General features: G+C 42.1%; 1 protein-coding gene across 1 annotated transcript in view; it reads right to left on the bottom strand.

Moving 5' to 3' along the window:
* The window catches only part of HYCC1 (hyccin PI4KA lipid kinase complex subunit 1), a gene marked incomplete at its 3' end in the record, with an annotated part of 37,847 nt that extends 17,781 nt beyond the window's left edge, over positions 1 to 20,066 (bottom strand). The window contains exons 1-3 of the mRNA XM_084260212.1: positions 20,013 to 20,066; positions 3,361 to 3,440; positions 2,369 to 2,470 (exon numbers count right to left, since the gene is read on the bottom strand). Coding sequence (XP_084116338.1) covers positions 2,369 to 2,470; positions 3,361 to 3,411 — 153 coding nt within the window. The 5' untranslated portion in view covers positions 3,412 to 3,440; positions 20,013 to 20,066. The remainder of the gene's footprint in view (positions 1 to 2,368; positions 2,471 to 3,360; positions 3,441 to 20,012) is intronic.
* Positions 20,067 to 23,201: the final 3,135 nt, after the last annotated feature.

The following is a 23,201-nucleotide window of genomic DNA, read 5'->3' as shown; positions in this document are numbered from 1 at the left end:
TATTCCACACAATTTGCATGCTTCTTTTAATGAAGTATCAGTTCAGAATGATGTGCTTGAACTTTAAAAGGCACATAAATAGCTATGACAGGTATCCATGTTCGCATCGTTATCTCAGCTGAGGCAGCTTTCTATCAGCATATATAAATGCGTAATCAGTACAAAACCAGAGCTTCCTCCTCAAAATGCCACCACATGATACAACCCAATACCAAAACACAGTAACGACTGTTGTTGTTTCAACATGTTGTTTTACACTAAAACAGTTCTAAAAGGTTTCTAGACTGAAACAATTTTTAATGTTGGTATAGAAGAATATTGAGGCAATTTCATCCCTCTTCCTTTTAAGCTGCATGTGTTAAGAGAGTCCAAACACTTTCTATTTCCTGATGCAAATGCCTGCATAGCTACCATCTAAAAGAACAGCACTAGTGTTTTAGGTAGAAAGCAAAGAAATCTTGAATTTGTGAAAAAAAAAAAAAAAGTGTGGGGTTTTGGTTTTTTTTTTCCCTGTAGGACTTGAGTCAAAAGTCCTTTAAATCTTCACATCTGCTGAAGACTCTTTGTATAGAATCACATTTTTCATCCACCCATGGCACACAAACCTCAACAGTAATTAACAAAGATGCTATGAATTGAATGTTTCTTTGCTCTATCTGCTCCCCCCCCCGCCCCAAAAAACAAGATTGATCACAGTTTTAAGACACAAATATTACATTAGAAGTATACATATTCACAGGGTATACAGATGGGGTGGCTTGTTTTTCATCTCAGTCGTATTTCTAGTATTTCTAATTTCCAGAACACTGAAACAGGCTGCCCAGGGAGGCTGTGGAGTCTCCTCCTCTGGAGATATTCAAGACCCGTCTGGGCACCTACCTGTGTAACCTATGCTATGGAACCTGCTTTGGCAGGGGGGTTGGACTCGATCTCTGGAGGTCCCTTCCAACCCCTACAATTCTGTGAATCTGTGATGTTCACACATCAGTCCTTCTCCTTCGCATTACTTACATGAGATAGTAAAGGACATATCCTACACTGTAAAGCAAGTTGTCATTACACAATGCAGCTAATAGATCTCAGGCAACAGCTGAAAGCCATTACTTGCCTTTTTAACTGATCGTGTATAAGTATTTTCATAATTTGGAAAGCTGCAAGTGGTCCCTTCCACAAAGTGACAGGTACTCTGAGAACACTCCAAATTAAGATTTTAGGACTGTTCACCCAAGGCACTCAGCATCAGCACTGGCTTTTCATTTCAATTCAAACTTTCTCTAACAGTGAAATCTCCAATACCCTGTCCCCAGAGTTATGCCAACAACCTTTACAAGTGGAATTTGCAGGGCCCTGACTGCCCTACTACTAAGAACCCTGAGAAACCTAGTGACAGCCAGAAGTAGTTAGAAATCAAAGAACATATGAGAGTACTGATTTGGCTATCAACAGGGAGACTCATCAGATTAATTTACATGTTGATACACATTCCAAAGACCAGACAGGCTTGACTCAGTAGTTAGAATGACTCAGAATGCCTTTCTGAGCTGCAAAGTAAAATTACATTTCTTCTTCGCTGGACTACCTGGGAGTTTGTCTATCAGCATTCTCTCTAAAAACATACATACTGAAAGCATTTTATCCTCTGACCACTATTTGCATCATCTCAAACTTTGGAAAGGTTCCTTATTCTGGGTCTTTTCAGAACTGGAATTAAAAACTTGGTGCAATCTTAAAATAATACCCACAAGATTCGTTGGATGGTAAAAAATGAGATAACAGTTAACAAGACACAACTAAACCAAGATCAGTATGGTCTGAACTCACCTGGACACTTTAAAACAAGTGCACTCACAGGGTGTGGATCCATTCCTGGCACAGGTACAAGCAAACCTGCCTGCCCCCCACCATGGTTTTTCCCATTTCAACACTGTATAAGCACGTATATCTATTTTAAGAAAGAATACAATCTTACAAGAACAACAGAAAATCTAAAACCTAAGCAAAAATTTTAAAGGACTGCAAACACCTCCAACATTGTTCTCTTGGGTTCTAATAGTCAAGCTTCTCAAGTGATACTGAATTACAGAAAGAATTCAGTCAGACTAAAACACCTTTTGAAGTCCTTAATATATGCCTCAATTCTATACCCAAGCCCTGAAGCCTGTGACTATGATCTACAAGCTTAGCTTTGATCAGTAGGTTACAAAACTTAGGAATTGTTTCCATGGCAGTACGTTATTGCTAAGAACAAACATTTTGATGGGGACTCTTCAAGCAGTTCTGTAGTTCACAGTTAACTAGCACGCAAGGTCTTACTTTATCCTGCCAGTGTTAAGTCAGACATTTTGAGAGAGAGATGTGGTATACTCACTTCACTCTGTGGCTCCTGAATTACTTTGTAAAGAGATGAAATCAAAGCAGTCTTTTCTTTTAAGTTTGTAGCATAGCTGGATATGGATGCTTCTGGCAATGTCTGAAATAAAAATATTATAACTACTAGAAAAAGCGATTTTTATAACCAAAATAACAGCTATTTCAACAACAATTTTCCATTACAAGTCACTATACATCAGACTACACTACAAACTAAAACTTGTTTCACAAAGAAATGTTTACTATGGAAATCTCTACTTTTCAGGATGACAAAACTGCCAAAAGACACACTGCATTTTATCATTCTGCAGTTTCATATGGAATGTAATGACAATGGATGGGAAACACAGAAATATCAAGAGCATCACAGGTACAACCCTGGTGAAATTTCACAGTGAAATTTCAGTACTGTGAAGCTCAGTTTGCAGAGCTGTCTCAAAACTGACTGTACACAGCCAGTGAACATTATTACAGGTTATAGTCCTTCTCTGAAAGAATACAAATTCCAGTTGACATGAAGAACTCTTCTCTAACACTAAACAGACTTTATGCCAGTTTTTAAGAGGGTAAAAAACTAATCTTTTTAGCAACCCTTTGGAAGCTGTGCATTTAAGCCTATTCATAGATTTTGCAGTACTTGTTATCTGCAGTCAGTCAAAGGAGATCACACTCCACTATGCAAACAGGAAAACACATTCCCAGTGTATCTAAGCAGACCAGGAGCAGAACCTATAACCAAGTCTAGCCTGTACTCAAACCAACAAAGCCATTCATCTGCAATACATGTTTTTGCTGCCCTGTATCAGGAGGCATGTAATCCCAAAGAGGACAAGGCAAAAATTTATTTCAAGCAGACACCTGTATATATTACATTACCTCTGCAAAATCCACAGTTACTATTTTTCTTCGTTTTCTACAGCAATCAAACACTCTTGCAAACTGCTCAGGCAGCAACTCAAGCACCACTGGCTAAATATCTGAGCGTATTACCTTGAACTCTGACAACCACTCCTCCACAACCCCAGTATCCACAGCTAACATCTTCCAACATCTGTTCCAAGATCTTCAGCCTGAAAGAATAAGCAAACAGAGTTTGTAAAAGTTATGTATTTGCTGCATTAAGGAGGTGATGAAAAGTAAGTCCCTGTGAATATTTAAAGAAAATTATCATCCTTTTACTTGTTAACATTTCACATGCTGACATTACTTTGAACTTTTATTCTACCTCACTTACGCTGCTGGAAGCATTAAACAAGTGAGTCTTCATGTACAGCAGTTTAATAAATTCCAAGTATGCATTGCGTGGGAAGCTCAATAAGTCAAAGATTTGCAGAAATGGCATTTTGAAAACAGAAAATATTACCTTCTCAATTTCAATTTATTTTTTAGTTTACAGAACTCAAAAAGCCCTGTATGGACTAACTGAAGAGAAATCACCGTTTAGGATTTTTCTAGTCAACTGCTATTCCTAACTTGGAAAAGGTCACCGAAATAAAGGCTGATGGAAAACCTTTCAATCCTCCCCCACCGTGGCAACTGCAAGACAACGAGCCTGCTGCCTCAGCATGTAGCCTAAGATGGACTCCCCTGCCCAACATCCTGCACAAATCTCAGGCACAGTAAGATCACCAGGACTAACACTTGCACGTAAGAAACACAGAGTGGCTTTTGAAATTAATTTCTGATTTCTCTTAATTTTTGAGAAAAGACTTAAAACCAATTGTTCTTTGGAACAGCTTCTTCTGAAATGGAGAGCAATACATCATTAAGATACAAATCTAATAAAAATTACAGGAGCATGCTATGGGGGAGGCCCTAGGCATAGGTAAACTACTCAACAAAACACATTAGCTTACCCAAATTGTGATCCCGGATTTCAAATAACAAAACAATACTCATCTGATGAAAAAATTAACAATCAGGTACATGACATACCCCATCGAGTTCTGCTGTGAAGTGAGGCTTTTCAGGATAACACTGTGTGCTAACACACAAAGGCTAGATGTACAAGTACTGAAGGAACAACCTCATCAGTTCCTACAGAATCACGCAATCTAAGTCCTCCTTTCATTCCTGTGAAATGCAGGATTTTTGCAACATCTCATGCTTCAGCAGGTTTGACAAAAGCAACCATTCCCTACTGACCCCCACTAGTAGTACAAATACCTGTGCTAATATTCCCTGTTCAAAGCAAAAAACATTGCTTTGAAATGAAAAAAAGATTTAAAAGTTTCCAGAGTCCTAGATACTCCAAGTCCATAGCTGACACCCTTTATATATGAGATGCATTTTTCCCCATATTTCTACAGATCCATCAAACATTTTTCAGACTAAAGGCTCTCCGAGAACACAGGAATCATCTGACAAGTAAAAACAGTAAGAGAACACTTGCCTGATTTTATGACTGTATTTGAAAGTGAATTTGAAATTAAATCTATGAAAAGATGAGCTAAAAGAAACAGGACAAAGTTTTTGCTGATCAGGTCTGTGTTTTAAAGACAGGCATTTGATTGAGAGTTAATGCACTATAGTCCCTAATAAACCTTTCCTGTAGGCCCCTTCCAGGTACTGGAAGGCTGCTATAAGGTCTCCCCTGAGCCTTCTCTAGGCTGAAAAAAACCCAACTCTCCCAGCCAGTCTTTACAGGAGAGGTGCTCCAGCCCTCTATTACCTTTATGGCCCTCCTCCAGACTTGTGCCAACAGCTCAACGTTCCTCTTGTACTGGGGACCCCAGAGCTGCATGCAGTACTCCAAGGGGAGGTCTCATGAAAACAGACTAGAGGGGCAGAATCACCTCCCTTAACCTGCTGGTCCCACTGTTTTTGATGCAGCAGCCCAGGATATGACTTTCTGGGCTCCAGATGTACGTTGACCACTTACATTTAGAAGTTTACATCAATGAACATCCCCAAATCCTTCTCCCCAGGGCTGCTCTCAATCCATTCTCTGCCCATCCTGTAGTTTTGTTTAGGATTGTGTTGAACCATGTGCAGAACCTTGCGCTTTGCCTTGCTGAACTTCATGCAGCTCGTGTGGGCCCATCTCTCAAGCCTCTCAAGATCCCTCTGGATGCTATCCCTTCCATCCAGTGTGTCAATCTCACCACACAGCTTGGTGTTGCCAGCAAAGTTGCTGAGACTGCACTCAATCCCACTGTCCCTGTCACCCACAAAGATGGTAAACAGTGTCAGTCCAAATACTGATTCCTGAGGAACACCACTCATTGCTGATCTCCGCTTGACCACAACTCTGAGTACAGCCATCCAGGCAATTCCTTACCCACTGAGTGGTCCATCCATCAAATCCTTTCATCTCCAATTTAGATACAAGAATATCATGCTGGACAGTGTCAAATGCTTTGCACAAGTCCAGGTAGATGATGTCTGTCACTCTTCCCTTATCCACCAGCACTGTAACCCCAACACAGAATGCCACCAGATTGTTAGCTATGATTTGCCCTTAGTGAAGCTATATTGGCTGTCACCAATCACCTCCTTGTTTTCTATGTGCTGAGCATAGCTTCCAGAAGGATCTGCTCCTTGATCTTGTGAGGCACAGAAGTGAGACTGGCCTGCCTCTAGTTCCCCAGGTTTTCCTTTTTACCACTTTTTTTAAATGGAGGTTATGTTTTCCTTTTTCCAGGTATACTGGGAACTTCACTGAACTGCCACAACTTCACAGAACTGCAGGGGTTGGAAAGGACCTCCAGAGATCGAGTCCAACCCTCCTGCCAAAGCAGGTTCCCTAGGATAGGTCACACAGGGAGACATGGGTCTTGTGAAGTCTCCTGCTCTGGAGCTATTCAACTCCCCTGGGCAGCCTGTTCCAGTGCTCCATCACCCTTTACTGTGAAAAAGTTCTTCTGCATACTGCTGTGGAACTTCCTATGCTCCAATTTGAGGCCATTGTCCCTTGTCCTGTCTCCACAGACAACTGAAAATAGGCAATTTCCTTTTCTTGTCCTTGAGGTCCCTGGCCAGATTTAATTTTACCAGGGCTTTAGCTTTCCTAACCTGATCCCTGGCTGCTCAGACAGTTTCTCTGTATTCCTCCCAGAATACCTGTCCTTGCTTCCACCCTTGGTAGGCTTCCCTTTGAGTTTGTCCAGGAGCATCTTGTTCACCCATGCAGGCCTCCAGGTATTTTTGCTTGACTTTTTCATTGTGCAGTGCTTCTGGGCTTGGAGGTGATCCTTGAATACTAGCCAGCTGTCTTGGGACCTGCTCCCCTACAGGGCTTTGTCCCATTGTATTCTACCAAGCAGGTCCCTGAATAGAAGTTTGGTCTCCTTAAGTCCAGGTTAGTGAGTTTGCTGCCCTGAGGATCTTGAACTCCATAAATTCATGGTCACTTCAGCCAAAGCTACTGCTCAAGGATGAGCTTCACATTCCTTACCAACTCCTCCTTGCTGGTGAGAAAAGGTTCAGCATGACACTTCTCCTCACTGGTTCCTCTATTACTCAGAAGAGGAAGTTGTCATTGATGCATTCCAAGAACTTTCTGGATTGCGTGTGCCCTATTGCACTGTCCCTCCAACAGGTATTTTTTCTGAAGCCCATAGAAAATTCACAAAAAGTAACTCTAAAATGGAAGTTTTAACACAAAGTGGGCCAAAATAAGCCTAACTTACAGAATCTTTTAACCTTTAAAAAAGAAGTCTGAAAGCAATTAAAAAAAAAAGTGTTAAGTACAACTCCACTTGAGTAGATTCGACTGCAAGATAGAAGCCACAGATGCTCCAGTCACTGTGGAATTAAAGCAACATAAAGTGGATAAACACATGCTACCTTGGGGAAAAAAAAAAAGCTGTAAAATCATACTGAGCGCATTTTTTATAGATGCCAAAATTGTAATGAAAGTTCAAACAACACAGAAAGCACCACACAGCATTTCTTCCTCCCACCCTGAAAAGTCTTGTTTTAAGGTACATGAGCATGTAATAGATTGTTTCAATAGATTTTTTTTTTTCTTCCCCCCTCCTTGGTCTCTTCATCTTAAGTCTCTGCAAAGACTTCATAGGAGTTTGAGAATTTCTTTAAAAACAAATCACTTCCCCCCCCCCCCCCCAATCAAACAATACTTTGACTAAAAGTGACAAGCAGCTTTAGATGTCTCCATGCTCCTCATTCCAAGAGATTAAGAGGCAAAGTCATTTGGATGCCCTGATAGAAGATAGTTGCAGGAAAAAGAAATAAGTCTTGTCCTGGGTTTGGCAAGCATTGAGTTAACTTTCTTCCTAGCAGCTGGTGTAGTGCTGCATTTGGGATTGAGGATGAGAGCAATGTTGATAGCACACTGATGTTTTTAGTTGCTGCCAAGCAGTCAGGGACTTTTCAGCTTCTCGTGCTACCCTGCAAACGAGAAGGTGGGGTTACCCAAGAAGCTGGGAGGGGACACAGCCAGGTCAGGTGACCTAAGCTGGCCAAAGGGATATTCCATACCATAACAATGTCCTGTTCCATTTATAACTGGTGGTAGGCTGAGCAGCAGCTGGGGGCCTGGTGCAACATCGGTGTTGGGGTGATGGCTGAATACCTGCCTGCTGATGGGAAGCAGGGAATTAATTCCTTGCTTTACTTTGTGTGTGTGCTGGGCAGTTTGGGGATCTTGTGCAGCAGCTGGAGATCTCACATAGCACTGACTTTTGACGGAGAGAAATTGTGCTGTTCATCACTTGTTTTGTGTATGTGTTATTAATACTATCTTCCTTTTTTGTGTGTGTGTGTCCCCTATTAAATTCTTTTTCTCCCCCAACCTGCTGGGGGGGAGTGAGTGAGCAGATACGTGGTGCTTAGTTGTCGGCCATGGTTAAACCATGACAGTCTCAAAGATTCAAATGATACCACAAAGTTATTTGTGATGCATTTCAGTAAGAGTCAGGTTGTCCCATTTCTGCTGAACTTACATCATACATAAATATATGCTTTATCATACAGAAAGTGAAGCAACTTCAGGTGACACTCTTTCATTGCTGGTCTTAGCAGTTACTTCACATTCACCCCAAGATGAAAGCATGCGTAGCTACTGCAGCCCAGCTTGCACATGGCAAATTGATCTGTATGTTTATGCCCTGTGAGTTAAAAGCACATTAAAGTATTTTTCACAAGACTCTCAACTTGGATTAGCAGCAAGAGTTATGATTTATACTAAACAACAATTAACAAACTAGCTTTCCTAGTAGAACATCTATTTAAAGTAAGTATACATAAAGCCATACAGACCTTACTAATTTCTTAACACTGGAACCCTGGGACATATGCAACTTGAGCTCTAATATCAACAAGTGGAAAGTAAGTCCAATTTACATTCCAAAGTCTGCAATCCATTTTGCTATAGCTTGAGGTAAGACTGTTCTCTGGATTTGTTCCCAAGTAGTAAGCAGCCACTCTGAGCTGTAAATTGATCTTGCTCTATTCTAATACTGTAATAAAACTATCCTTACATAGAAGACATCAATTTTTGCTTTGTTTCAAGATTGGCAGTTCAACTGAAATAAGATATCAAGCAAGTTTATCTGACAAAAGTGAATCTTCTTTGAAGGAGACTTTGCTACAAAGTCTCTGCAAAGACCGTTCTTTTTTCATTACAACTCAAATACAACAGGAACTTAATGTTTTTAGTAAGGTGGGGGAGGGGAAAGCTGCTATGCACTGAGCTGGCAGAGGGCAAGCCAAGATGAATCAAGATGATTATCTGGCAAATTTACTAATGGATCCATTCATTTAAATGACTTCAGTTTTTCATACCTGTCACTCAAGACTTTAATAAATAATAGCAAATAATAGCCTTGAATGCAATCATGCAATATATGCACAGGTTGGTCTTTAGAAAGAAAGTCTCACAACAGGTGGCTTTCCTATTCTTTAAAGCTACCCAACCACTGCAGAATTCATCCACAGAATACACATGTGTAATTTAAATCTGGCTCAAGTACAAGGACACTGGACTCAGATGAAGAATGAACTCTTGAATTCTGTAGAGCTGACCTTCTGGAACCACAGTATTAGGTATTTGCTAGTGGAAGTCACAGAGCTGGAAAAAAACAACATCAGAAGCCAAAAACTGCTTGACTCCCATCCTCTGGGAACTGCTGGGAGAAGAGGGAAAGCATATACTGTGTCCTTACCTAATCTGAAAAGTATCTGCTTGGAAGTTTGTACTATTTGCTAAGAAAAAAAAACCTTAGCCTAAGTGAAAGAGAGCAAAAATTTAAGATTGTTATGAACCATTAGCCAAATTTCTCAACTCATCCCAGAAGATGAACAAGTAAACTAGTGAACATTCTGTTAGGATGCATCAGACCCTATAAGAGATCAAGTCTCTGATACTCACTGATCTTGTATTCTATAGCAGTTTGTATACAAACATAGGGAAGGGCTGATGAGGAGTAGTCTTAACCTTTGAAGTGGTACAAGTAGTATTAAAAACTTTTTAATCAGCTCTACATCATACATTAAGTTAAAGAATATGGCCTATACTTAAAATTAAACGTTATTGAACCCTTTTCTCTCTCAACACATTTCAGTGACAAAGGCAATCCTTGGTAAGCCTCAGAACAGGAAACACCACTCAAGCAAGCACGGTCTTGAATAAATTGCCAAAGAATGTATTTTCCTCATGTTAATGCACAACTCATTCTAGTGACACAATGATCTGTTAATTTACAATAAAATTTTTACTGTGGTCAAGCTCTCCTGTTCAGCAGATACTTGTAACAGGTAGTAAATAATTTGAAATATCTTCAGAAAAGAAACCTATGCTACTGAGGACTCTAAAAACCACCCTGGCAAGTTTCAGAAACCACAAAGGCCTGGTCTGACTTCTTGACATTTTTCAAACTTGCAGAAAGAAACAAAAACCCCATTGTGCTAAGCCACATGAACTATTCAAATACACAGCACAAGCAGTGATCAAAGAGTCAGCATCAAATATTCTCTCTTAATGCTATCTTCAATGTAAAACCAGGCAGTGTCAACAAGGTAGCTATGGTGCACCAAGCATCACTGACTTGGATTCAAGCAAATTCCTCAAGTGACAAGAGATGGCTGTTCAGCATCTTCTAACAGGAGAACTAACAAGTAGTAGGTGAAACTGAAGGTGACAGGATCAAAACAAACAGGTATTGCCAAAAATAACGCAAAGGAAGTATGCGTTCGAGTCCTAAGTGCAAGTACATATACTTCCCAGAAATGCACAGAAAAAAAGAAGCCTGGACACATACATGGAAAAATGCATCCACAGTATGTAAGAACTTCTTGCAGTTCAGAGAGCTGAGGTCAAAAGTTGCTCCTCCAGAACACTCCTCCTATTTTCCCTGTCAGTTCCCTTTTAGGCCACTGTTAGACAATGAGGTTTCAGAAGTTCTGGCCTGATTCAATATGGTCATTACTGCAGTCTTCTCCACCAATATAGCAGTAAAACTATACAAAGACAACATGTTTGTTCCCAGTGGTTTGTGAAGGCTACTGAACCTTAGGAACTGAAACTGCAGTCAACTTGAATTTCATATTGCCAACGGTACTTTCCACTACTGCTCCCCTTCCTTCCATCTCCCCTCCTTGTCAGTGCTAGAACCAACCATCTTATTTACAGTTTACACTTTTGATCACAGTGTGAAACATCAGCCTTGAAGAGTCAGGGGTCAATGGCCTTTCCTGTGGTATAGATTTAAATAAGATTTCCTGATTATGGGCATACACACTCCTTGAATAGTTTACACTTAGGATATAACCAAATTATAGAGATTTGCCTATCAAATGGGAAAGTTCTTCTGAAAGACATTCATTACCAGTTTTTAAAGTTACAGGGGGGATAATATTCAATCACAGACCCCAATTCAGTTTTGATGACAGCAAATAAGGAAAAAAAGTTATGCTAAAGCAAGCAAGCATACATTAATTAGACCACATAGCAACTATAAATAACTGTTTTCAATCCAGTTTTTTCTTTTGCAAAGGATCCAGCACCATAGAACATGGATGCTTTGCAGCCCAGAAACCTACACATTTATACTTGGCTTATTAAACTATAACTCAGCCTTCTACATCCTTCCAAATCTGTCAATAGAAAGAAAAAAAAAAATCAAACCACAAAACAAAACTACCTGCAGTTGAGGTCATAATGCCACTGACAATGCCGGCATAAGGCTGCATGTGACCCAACACATTTATTATGACAGCTTTCTAAAGTCTCAAGCAAAAGGCAGGATTCCTATAAGCATAGGCTTTTTAAGATTTTAATCCTGATCACTGACTCCTGGTAATTATATTTGCTCAACTTCAGATTAGCAAACAATAGTTTTAAACCACCTTTGTACGTAACTAACCTCACACCTGCCCTTTACCAGCAAGGAGATAATTCTTCCAAGATCATCAAATGAGTCACATCAGCTAAACAACCCACCAAGATAAAGAGCTATTACATGTTGATATATTCACTTGAATTTATACAAGCCATAGTAAATCAGATTTATACTGCTAAAGCAGTACAAAAGCAGCCCAAGCAGCACAATGCCAAACTGAATTAAGATGAAGTAACTGCCACAGGTTTAATCTGTTAATTTTTTAATCCTCCTTTACTATTTTCTTCCTTGCTGCCTCCTGTGCAAAAGCCAATTTAAGTACAACCACCACACTGGTAAACGCAGTGTCAAAACTGACCACCTGTAAGCCACCTTTGGTTACAACCAATTCCCCAGCTTGCAGAAACCCTGTTCTCTTCCCTGCCACTTCATCTGCAATGTATCCTCAAGTGTCAGCCTTTCTATCATCATGTAATCTATCAACAGATACATTCATTATGGAAAAACAAGAGCTAATACTTTCAAAACAGTTTTTCTTAGCAGCTGAAATAGACTTACCTCCTTTCTTGTTTTACTTCCTGCAAACACTATTGCTTACATCTTACTAAATCAGTAAGAAAGATATAAACAGCTTTGTCTTAGATAAAATACATGTAGGGGGAAACATCTTAAAGTATGTTCATTCTTATTCTGGATTAACACAGTTAACAGTTTAACATACATTAAGAAAAATCAAGATGATAACTATATGCATCCATGAAATAAAATGTAATCATTCTATGATATGATAACATTACAGTGAGCACAACCACAAGCAGCAACTGATGGCAGAAGCAATTATGACAATACATAGTAATTGGTCATTGCCTACAGGTGTATTGGGAGATAGCAGGCTCAAATGAACCAGAGCCGAGTGGCATCAATACAGCTGAAGGACCCTAGAAAGCAACACGTTACATTGTAATAAACTGTCATACCCATAGGAAAGAGGAATCGCAATGACCCAATGGCTGTATCCCATGAGAGGAAACAACAAATGCCATCTCAGTGAATGGCCATTTTTCAAACCATATGTGAACACAGGTGAACTACCATCCACTTCTTTGCCAGAATAGGACAAAACACCTAAGGCACTTTAAAACATCACTAAAATGGGAATGAATCAAAGACTTCCATTACTTCCTTGAGGAATTAATGTGTGCATTAGGTATGTAAAGGAACTGCACAGGTTAGCTACCTTGTCCAAACCTTAACTTTCTGGTGGAAAATCCTTCAGTTTTACCTGTACTGCTCCATCTTGCCAACAACAGGTTTGGGATAAAATAACACTGCACAAATAACCATTACATTCTAGTAAGGACTGTCTGTAACCAGTACAAATGCATATGCTTCAGACACTCTTAAATTTTGGTCTAAGACAAAAATAATAGTATTGAAAATATGTATGCCAAACAAAAGTTACTAAGGCAGAAAAAGACCCTAAAAGTAGCAGATTGCTAATCTACCCAATCTTCAATATGGTTCAAAAGTCCTGGAAGAGTAGTTATGCCATATCTGCACATACTACTGAAAATTCAACATTTCAACCAATTCTAGCTCAAACAACAGAATTCTGAGAGTTCAAGCAGTATCATTAAGTACCTTGCAAAACAGATGTTCCCTTTGTTGTTTTTCACTAAGGAACATGACAAATTTAATTGTCTGAAGTATATAGTCTCATCACACCACCACTGAGGTTAAAATACTCATCATTTACAGTACTGATACAAAATGCTCCTAAGACCAGGGAGAGGGGAAAGAAGCCTGAATATTTTTCCCTCAGCTTTAAAAATAAACGTAAATCACTTAAGACAGGCATGAATTGGTAAATACTATACCAGCACTGGCAAAGCTACAGAATGCACATGTAAGTGGATGTGCAGAATTACTGTCAAAAGCCTCTCACCTGCTCCTCTGGCTGCTGCACTGGGAATATAGTTCAAAGCAGGAAAAAAATGCAGGAGCCTGTTCATCTTTCTAGTCCTGACACATGGAGTCAATATAATTAGGAGTGAGAGATGTGAGTGGAAAGACTAGATTTTTGAGCCTAAAAGCTGTAACAGAGTAAAAGCAGTAGCAGGTCCACAGCATGCGACACGAAGTAGGTAGGTATGTTGGCACAACCCAAAGAAAGGCAGTCAGAAAGTTATTTTACCTGAGTAGACATTTTTTTCAGCCAGCTGTACCACTAACCACAAACTGTAAGAGAGGAGTTCGAACTTCACTGGCAAAATCCAGTGTAAAGTTACTGTAAAGGAACATAAAATTGTTGCTTTAGCACTAAGTACCAAGAGCAAAGGAATCCCCTAGTATCACTTCTCCCCATGCTTTCAAAGATATTCCCCTTCATCAGCCTAACACAAAAAACATAATGTTGCAGTCTGATTTTTACAACCTACTTCAACTCTAGAACAGTAACCCAATTCCCTTTAACCAGCAAACACTAAGAAGGAATGTTATTGGAAGAAAGAGAGATTTCATTTTTGTACCTGAAAATCTTATATAAAACCTGCTTCCTCAGACAGAGATGTTACCACAGCACACCCAACACATCTTCCATGATAGACTTTGAAAATGTTCACAATATTCTAATCTTCAGACAGTGACTGGTATTAAAAACCTGTTAAATGCAGATTTTCAAGATTTATTAGGTCAGTTTAATGCTTTTACACACAAACCAATCACTTCCGTTAATATAGCAAGTACTGCAGGATTAAAAAGAATTAAAAATGCAAAACAACTGTCTTTGTGTACGAGAACAGGATTAAAGTACTTGAAAACAAACCACAATGCCATAGTGCAGCCTTGTCTATTAACCAGACATTCATGAAGACCTTGTATTATCCAGCACTAGCTTCTGTACAATACTCAAACTGCTAGACAGCTTAATTATCGAGCATTAGATTTATTTCTCTAGCACATATTTAAAGTGTAAGGGGCTAAAAAAAGTTGTAATAAAATATAGTTATAGTACTGAATCATGGTGTTTAATGTTTTTGTTAATGGTAAAGTTGTATGCACTATTCATCAGGTTGAAGTTAATGCCTTGCTGAAGCATAAATATTTATCCAGTGCAAACAGCAGGAAATCTTAGGAGGCAGCATGGCTTTAAGCACTGAAGTGAGTTAATTAGCATCCAGTGCAGCTTCAGAGCATACTATGCTACTTTTAATTAAAGGTTATCTTCCAAATTGAAGAAAGCAGCAAGATGTAAAGGATATCTTATCTCTTACCTAAAAGAGCCTTCTCTAATAGCTACCAGAGTGCCCAAAATACAGTTTCTGTCCTGAGCTTACAATGAGAGCTCTTACACCAATCAAGATGGAATACAAATTCTCAGCAACTTTTGCTTCAGCAACAGGCATGTTTTACTACTCTGTTAGCATCATCTCTACCTTAAATTCTTTGTTACACTTTGATACACAGTATTTCATATCATCAGAGGTTTGAGATGGAGACAAACATACAGAGAGATAGCCTATTGCCAGTCGTCCTCTCAACAATCATGTGATTCTTCAGCAATGATGGTCATTTAAACTGTTTTCATGCACACCCTTGCTTTTCATGGCCTTCTCTACAGAAGTGCACTGATTATTAAGTATCTCTCCAAATTCCACATGCTTTATTGAGTCCAGTTCTAATAAATAATACTCCTAATAACAACTGATTATCAAAACTACTTGTATTAAATTTGTACACCATTAGAAGTTACTATGAACAGAGCCCTTACTTCATCACACTGAAGCAAAGCCACCAACATCCTCCCATTCCTGACACTGCAGTGACAAGAAAGGGCCACATTCAAACAGTTTCAGTACTCACTTGGGCTGTAAGTTACGCTGTTTTCACTCGCTAGCTTTCCAGCTGTTACCAAAGCATGTAAGTTCATGTGGGGATGCGTCTAAAGAAATCGCTGTAAATAACAGTTGCCCTCCCAGACTAAGCCGACATTCTATTTTTATTCTGCTGCTCTTGAACGTAGTGTCCTAATTAGGATAAAGGGTTCACAACAATTTCACCAGAAGTACAAGGAAACATTTAACATCCTGCATTATTTTAGATGTGCTATAAATTGAGAACTATTGTAGTTGTTGGATCTTTCAGATAGAGTTGTTGGGTTTTTTTTCAATCTAATCCAGGAGTATTTAAATTTTCACACTAACAAAGTTCCAGCACAAATTCTGATAGAATCTGATAATTTACAATAAACACAAATGCAGAAACATTTCACCTCTCAGCCTCACGGAAATCTTTAAATTTCATCAACGTCTTCAAATAACTGACACTCAAGATATTTTAAGTTATTTATAAAGAAAATCTTGAGAGCATGCAGAAGTACTTCAACCAAAAAGTGCGTGCATACATTTAGGATATATGTTAGAGACCCCAGGCAAGATTCTGGCCAATGCAGGAACTAATACAACTTTTTAATGGCATGCAGAACTTGAGCAGCCTACAAGGTTTAAATGCAGTCTTGCAGCAATATGCAGCTGCTAAACATTCAAAACATTTCTCATACTCCTTTCTTCAACCACACCAGTCTGACAGATTTCAGCCCTTATTCTGACATCACTCTGTTATTGCCTTCCAAGATTATTCCAAATAATCTCATTTAAGATCCTAATTAGCTAATGTTAATAATAATAATAAAAAATGTCTTGACTCCGACACATTCTCCACTCCCAAATGTGCATTTAACATCCCACTAATTCAATTCTGGCAACTGAGGACAGCAAACTGCCAGAAGGAACAATTTTCTGAAACAGAAGGAAAATATGGATTTAAAGAAAAGATACCATGCCTGCAAGTTTTTTTTTTATACCTACATAATTCAACACAACATTAATCAAAAGCTGAGCAAGAAAACTAACAGACTCCAGTGTAACAACGAATATTTTCTAGTATACACCACCAAGTACAAACCAGCACACTGAAAACCACTGCATATAAAATGTAAGTTTTAAGCACATTGTATTTTCATAACACCGTGGAAGAAGTCTTAAGAGATTTCACAGTGCCACTCCAGTCATGAAGCTATTACACCTCACAAGATAAACACAATTCTATAGCATACGAGATTCAGACTCTAGTTCTCCTAACTTCAAAGATGACAGAGCATACATACAGTGAAGGTCATATCATCAGGCTTCTCATTTCCCATACAGCACGACAGGATGACAGGATCTCCTGCTTAAACTTATGCATATTACTCCTGGAAGACTGACTGCTGGTAGCACTGTAACTAACACACAAGTACAGTGATTCATGCATGTAATCTCCATTTATACTAACAAAACTACCCACACAAATCCTATGGCAGACTTCAGTATAAGCTCTGTACCCAGTCATGCATCTGCAAAAAAGGAAGCATGCCAGGTTACACAGAAAGCACATTTGCCTAAGCGAAGGCTGGGGAATGAAACCTGACCTGGTGATCCACCTAACGGATTTAAGCCTACCTGTTCCAGCCACAGGCTTTGAATGTTTGCAGAGTGCCCAGGTGATCTTTGTTAAGAGTCCAAGTGCTACTGCATTTCAATATTCTCTTCAACATAAACATTTAAGCCTCATGAAAGTTTCATTCGAAAGCCTCAAATATAAAGAGTACTCAACAGGCTCTTAGTTCCCAATGAAACAAACCCCTGGGAACCATGACTTTTCTCTTACAAATTGTGCAGATTTCTCAGACTATGCATCTTCTGTACAACCTGAAGCAAAATGCTGCCATATCAAGCCATAAAAATCCATGTTTATTTTCTAATTAAAACAGTCAGACATTAGCCAACGTTTGATAACTAACATTAAGTCTCCAGAATGAACAAGGTGATTTTCACACTGCATGTGGTAATATTGATGACAGGTTAAGAGAGAACCTAGTATTTACCTTAAGGCAGGACTTAACAAAAACACATTTCCTGACATGAACATACAGAGGAGGTTCAAGAGACTGGGGTTTTGCACTAACATGTACTAAGAACTAGACTTTAGCTCTGTGACTTACTACTAGGTTTGATACTGTTGTAACATATGCATCAGTAAATGGGCTCTTCTCCCAGCTTAGAGCAAGCCCCATTGTGCTAGGTAAAATATAGATGACACATACCATTTGCAGTGCCTAGCCTTGCAGTATCTCACACACATGCTCATTTGTGATACAAGTCCTTGCAAAATTAGAATCCAAGTGACTTAACTACCCAGCTATGCCTGTGAACATGCCTACCATGGACTCTCAAATGAAAGAAAGCCCTCCCATTCAAGAGTCTGTGGCAGAAGTTCAACATGATTCTGCTTGTGAAAGCTTTTTTCCTTGTAAGAAGCATTCTGAAGAAATTTAACTTGTACCTTTAAAACAGCTCAACGCTGAAAGGAAGTAAACTGCTACAGTTAATAAATCATCAGAACTTCCTCAATAATGTCACCCTTCTGATAAAAGGCCTGTTAGAAATACCTCGTCCCACAAAAAGGTTATCACAGAAGAGAAGCAGACAAGTTTTGCATTTCAGAAGTAGTATTTTCATATTGCTTTCTTACTCTACAGAAGAAAAAAGCCAATGTCCAAGAACACTGCCTGATGTATCTAAAACTCAACTTCAATGTACAGTACTTGTACCAAGTATTTGAAAATACTTGTACCATGGTATTTGAAAATAAAATAGGTTGGAAGTTAATTTGACCAAGCTTTACAACACCACTAACTTTTCACAACATAAAATAACTTGTTGGAAGGTGGAGAGGACAACAAAAGCAAGGCACCAGCTGAGAGGAAGGCATTCTATAAAAACTACAAGCGTCTGAAAAGACACTGTAGCATCTAGCTGCATTATTGGATGGAAAAAACTGCAGAAAAGCCCTTTAGATGCAATAAAAAAGCAATCACCCGTGTCGCTCTACACTTTGCTACACCGACCTGCGTTTTGCTTCTTTGCAGTGTCGTTCGTTCAAGTTGTCTTAAAAAGAAAAAAAACTCATCACCGAGTCCGAATTTGCAGCTTCCAAAAGCACCCAACGGCAACCACTTCATGGAGATGAGCCTGTTTCATTCCTCTGCAGCCGTGCTCTCACGCACTAGCGGCACACACGCCAAAATATAGCAAGTATCACAGCTAACAAGACTTGATAACCCCCGAGAACGCATATCTTTTCCCTGTAAACTTAAAGATTTCAGGAACTTCTCCGGGACAGTTAGAATTCAATTGGCCAGGAAACAGACGCGATGGCTTTGGGGATTAGAGCGAACAAGCCAGGTCCGCGGGCGTCACCTCTGCTTTTACCTTTAAAACCCAAAGCACGTGTAAAGCTCCTTCAGTTTAGCGTGCCTGAGGTCCTAGTAACGAAGCCTGCGCGGGCTCGATTCCCTGAAGCGGGAAGCGCCCGCGGACTGCAGAACCCCAGCCGCAAACTCTCTGCAACTGTTGCTGCCGCCTCTCGCGTCTCCACCCGCGGACGCCCAAGTCCGCGCGAAAGGAACAGCCCCAAAAGCACACGGACGGGTTGGAACGCACCTCACCGCCCTCCCGGGAGCAGGCACACGCGGCCAGGCACCAGCAGCAGAAGGTCTGCTGCCAGGCACCACGCTGTCTGCCCCCTGCTCCGGGGAGACGAGCGGCAGCAGCTCCTTTGTCTCGCCCGCAGCCGGCGGTCCGCACGCCCCAGCTGCCTTCGCCAGGCGACACCCGTAACCGCTGCCCCGCCTGCCCCGAGCCTCTCCCCCGGCCCTCCCCCGCCCCCGCCGGCGAGGCCGCCGCTTCCCCTTCTGTCCCCTCCGATCGCAGGCCGGGAGCCGAGCGAGACCGGCCGCGAGAGGAACCCGGCGGGCGGCCGGGATGCCGGGGGACCCCCGGGGCAGACCCGCGGAAAGGGGGGGGGGGGGGGGGGAAGCAGAAGGCGGTCCCCGGAGCGCCACCCCGCGGCGCCGCTCACCTCTCCTCGCACCGGGGCCAGAGACCGGCTCTTGGCTGGCAAGGCGGAGGTCGCGGTCCCCCTCCCCGCCCTTCGACCGCCGACCCCGGGCGCCGGCCCCCCTCCCCGGCCGCGCCGCAGCAACTCCGCCGCCTCCCCCTTCCCCGCGCGCGAGAGCCCGGCGGGTAACGGCCGCTCCAGTCGCGCGCCGCCGGCCGCCCCAGGGCGGGGCCGGGCAGCTCGCGGCGGAGCCGGCGCAGGGGGCGCGGAGCCAGAGGGGCTCTCTGCAACCGGCCGTTAGTTGCCCAACGGCCAGCAAACCGTCCCGGCGGCAGCAGGGGGCTGCTCCAGCTCCGCGCGGAAAAAGTTGGCTCCGCGGGAGCGACCGCTAGTCGTACTCACCCCTCCCCGCCCGGCGGCTCCTCCGCTGCCGCGGCCACTCGCAGACTTACTGGCCCGCCGGGAGCGACCGAGGCGAGGGCTGGCAGCGGCGGGCTGGCACCGCCCGGCCCCACCGCTGGCTGGCGGGGGCCGCAACCAATGGGAAAGCGAAGCGCGGTCACGCTAGCCAATAGGACGGCAGAGCGGACCGTGCGGACGCCCGCGCCCTTCTCTCCCCCAATGGGTGGTGCTGCCCCGCTCCGAGGGCGGGCGGTGGCGACGGCGGCGGAGCTGGGCGGCTGGGGGCTGCCGGTTTGTGAGGGCGCCCCGGGGGAAGGGGGGGGGTGGGGGGGCGACGAGGGGAGGATACCGCCGCGTCCCGCCGCCACAGGCCCGGAAACGTGATAGGCGGCGACAGCTCCGTGCGGGGGGGAAAACAAGTCATTGTTTCCCCGTGAACGGGGAGCGCGGCCCCAGCGCCGGGCAGCACGCAGCCCCCGCCGCGGGGGAAGCCGAGGCGGAGCCCGGGGCGCCGAGGAGGGTCGTGTCCCGTGGGGAGACGCTGCCTCCGGGGCTGGGGGAAGCGCCCGCTCCCGGAGCTGCCCTGCGGGCGCCGGTGGGAGCTGTGGCACAGAACAAAACGCGCAGCGGCTGCGCTCGGGACGGGTTGGCGGGAGCCGGCGCCAGATGTGCGGGTTTCACTCCGCCCGAAAACGCCCCCTCCGCGGCTGCCACCGCTTAGAAACAAACACCGAGCTGTAAAGCGAAATAAAAAGCCTTTCACTGCCCCAGCCTTAACAAAAAGGCGATCGCACTGGCTGGCAGCCCCGCAAGGGGTGTTTCCGGGCGCCCTAAGGAGAACGCTGCTTAGTATTTACGAGGCGCGTCTTTGTTGTGACTTAGATACGGGACCCTTAGCGGCCTCCCCAGGGCAGAGCAGTGGTGGGCAAGGCCCATCCCACAGCAGTCAGAGACCTTTTCCAATTACACCTACTTACTTTTCTTTTTTTTTTCTCAGGTTTTGGGGATTTTTCCCTCCTGATTTCATCCTTGGATTGCTCTAAAGAACGATCCCGAAATACGAATGCTGCGTAATTAGCTACTTTCTGGTTTGATTCAAGTTCGGTTTATGTTTTCCCTTCTGACCAGAGTTTCTTTGCAAGTATGCTTGGAGGATTGAGTTTTAATCCTCCCAAGCGCATGCTTATGGTAATCTTCAGGATTAATAAAGATTAAATTAATCAGTAATCTAATTGCTGTGTGGTGAAACCAAGGCAAGGAGGCTGTGACTTGGTCTGCATCAAATACCATGTGATGACTGTACAGCCCAACACTTACTGCCACAGAGTATCGTCCCTTACGATTACTCATTTAAAAGCCACGTTCTTCTATGCCTTACCAGTCTTAATTTCCTAAATGACTGTACAAGTAGATAATCTGCATTCACATAAAAGTTTGCTGACTTCCCTGGGGCCTTGGATCTGAGCAAACAGCAAGTTCAATGCATTTCCTCAAGATTTCCTGGCCATCGTGGGTATGCACATCAGTATCTTTCTGTCTGAGCTGTACCCGGACTTCCACTGTCATACCATTCACTTCCATAGGTAGCTACTACATCGTTTTAATTTATTGACAAGGTGTAAGGGTTATTTTCAAGCATCTTTAATCATACAAAGTATAATACATAAAAACTGCTTTTAGAATATAAATGCCTTTCTTACTAAGCCATTTGTCTTTAGAATACTCCCACTGTGTTACGGTCTAAATTCATTCTGGCATCAGTTTCTATGACACTGGATAAAATAGGTCTGTTTTCCTGAAAAGAAAGATTCTATTAGTTCGAACAAAGGTGTAAGAGAACTTTATTATTTTACTAAGATGAAGAGAGACAATTAAATGCCATAATCTTAGTAACAACCAAATGGAACTTTATGAGGGAGATAATAAATTTCTAGGGAGATAATAAATGTCTACCTTAGAAAGAATATATATATGAATCACAGCCAGAGTACTTAATAGTTTGGGGAGGGGGTGTGTTAAGCTCTTTAGCTGAGTTCCCCTGCATTTCCATTACCATTTCTGCCAAAACCAGTGCAGGCATACGCAGCTCCCATCACAATGTCTTCCCCGCCTGCTGCCAGTACCCATCCCTGAGACCACACACTTACCCACATCACCAAACCAGTTCAGTCTGAAAAGACCCAAGTATAGAAAAAGGATAAATACATTTAAACCCAATGCAGTTCACTGAGCTGATTTACTGCTCAGTCCTGCAGTATGGACCAAAGAACAAGCGATGGGAACAAAGATACAACAGTGCAGGAGGAAATTTTTAGCCAGCATCCTCCAATCCAGTGTACGTACAGTGTCAAGAGGGCGACAGAGTACTGATGTGGCTTGTGACATAGATGACATACCAGGTGATCCTGATAATTGCAAAGACACGTACTGAGATCATACTGTCATTAGTTATTATTTTTACTGTTATTGATACGTTATGACTCTAATGATTAGTAAAAGTAATGAATCACCCACAAAAGACAGGCAAATTCTTCACGCGCAGCGTATGACAGATTGACAGTTCTGCCATGTCAGGTTACACTTTCAAAAGAAAATGGTTCACCTTATATTACTTCCACAGAGTTTAATAACTCCTAAATTATTTTAATGTCTCAGGCACGCTTGCCAAATCAGCCTTACATATTCTGAATACACAAAAACGTATGCAATACACTTTCTCTTTCCTGTGTTTATACTTCTGTGCATCCACATGCGCCTTTTAGCATTCTGCTTATGGCAAGTTTTTTGCTATTAGCAATCCACTTCAAACTTGATTACCCTATGAGGAGGGCTATCGAGAATCAGCCAGGGCTGCTCAGTGTTGTTTCAGTATTTCCAGGAGACGGTTTCCTTTGGATTTCATAAAATACTCTCATCTCTCAGGAACATGATTTGGAACCTACAGCTCCTGCCTGCTTCATTATTTTTGTTGTTAAGTTCTTATATTTAGATTGTGAACTATAATGGGGCTGTAAGCTTCTTTAAAAATAGAAATCCTTGATAAATAATACGTAACAACTGTAATCTCTGTCATATGACCGTGTTCTTAAAGCTCAATGCAACACACGGTCCATTTTTAAAAAGATAGTACATCTGGTCCTTGGGGAAAAAAATAGCAACTCTTTCCAGTCTTCTGATCTCATAGCAAGC

Source organism: Gallinula chloropus, assembly GCF_964237585.1.
Source record: "Gallinula chloropus genome assembly, chromosome: 2".
NCBI classification, from domain to species: domain Eukaryota; kingdom Metazoa; phylum Chordata; class Aves; order Gruiformes; family Rallidae; genus Gallinula; species Gallinula chloropus.
The sequence above is the reverse complement of the archived record's forward strand: the minus strand, read 5'-3'. Positions and strand labels throughout refer to the sequence as shown.